At 61.4% G+C, this 1,212-nt stretch overlaps 1 protein-coding gene across 1 annotated transcript; it reads right to left on the bottom strand.

The window, feature by feature from the left end:
* Window positions 1–6: 6 nt before the first annotated feature.
* LOC113942640 (serine/threonine-protein kinase pim-3-like) lies at window positions 7–1,167 on the bottom strand (the record flags this gene model as incomplete). Its single annotated transcript, XM_027633736.1, has 2 exons — window positions 7–160; window positions 801–1,167. Coding segments are annotated over 2 exons (521 nt in total), but the record flags the coding sequence as incomplete, so codon positions are not given.
* Window positions 1,168–1,212: the final 45 nt, after the last annotated feature.

Below are 1,212 nucleotides of genomic sequence, written 5' to 3'. Positions count from 1 at the left end.
GGGAACGGGAGCTGGTCCCAGATGGTGTTGGTGCCTTTGCAGAAAGGGTGCTTCCCGCAGACCATCTGGTAGAGCAGGATGCCCAGGGACCAGATCGTTGCCGCCTCGCCGCGGTAGCGTTTGAAGCAGATCCACTCTGGCGGGCTGTATGACAGTGTTCCTACGGAATACAGACGGAGTTCGTCAGGTGGATGCTGCCTGCTCCCAGAGCCTCACCCCAGCATCCCTGGCAATGTGGGGCCTGCCCCAGTGGCACACACTGTGACCCACTGCCTTCTCACTGGCCCCTGACTCTTGGTTACAAACTTGGGGTTGTAGAAGAAGCCACTGGTGTCCAAGAGGGCAGCAGAAGCCCTGGGAAGGCCAAACCATTACATGCAAGGGAAAAACCCACCCAGTGGTGGGGAAAAGCCCTGCCTTCTCCCCACCCCACTGCACTGCCCCCAACAATTCATCATAAGCCAAGGCAAACAAGGCGAGCAGAGCAGCCCAAGCCCTTCCTCGCCTGCACACCAAGCCAGCTGGTGCACAGTTCTGACCCCCTTCTCTGCTACCCTCACAGGGGTTTTGGTCAGGCTGGCTTCCCCCTGCCCCACACACAGCCCAGGACAGGGTGGGTGGCACAGGCTGTCGGTAAGGCCGGGGCCCGTCTCACAATAACCCCCCAGCCCCATCCCAAAGCAAATTGGTTGAAGAACTAATCCTATTCCCCCTCACCAAAAGGGGCAATCTCCGGTGCCACACCCGGGCATGGCCATGCCATACCCAGCACCAGGAGCATCCCCCGGCTGTGGGCTCACCTGCAAACTGGGTGTAGACCGTGTCCTGAAGGAAGGTGGCACATCCAAAGTCCAGGAGCTTGGCCTCGCCGGTGGCCAGGTCGAGGAGGATGTTCTGAGGCTTGATGTCCCGGTGCAGGACGCTGCAGCTGGTGCAGTGCCGCACGGCCTTCAGCACCTGGTGGAACAGCCCCCACGCCACCTCCTCCGGCAGGAACCTCCACACCGTGATTAAGCCAGAGAGGTCCCGAGAGCGCTCCGGACGCTCCATCACCAACAAGAAACTGTTGGGGAGCTCGAACCACTCCAGCAGCTGGATGACACCACGAAAGCCATTGGACACCTTGTCCAGCAGCACGATCTCCAGGGGTGCCAGGGTGCCGTCGGGCTGCGGGGGGACCACGGGGTCGTCAGTGGGGCTGATGCCGTGCCT

The sequence above is a fragment of the Corapipo altera genome, unplaced genomic scaffold (genome assembly GCF_003945725.1).
Source record: "Corapipo altera isolate COAL_440 unplaced genomic scaffold, ASM394572v1 40906, whole genome shotgun sequence".
NCBI classification, from domain to species: Eukaryota; Metazoa; Chordata; class Aves; order Passeriformes; family Pipridae; genus Corapipo; species Corapipo altera.
This window is presented reverse-complemented; position numbering and strand designations above follow the sequence as displayed.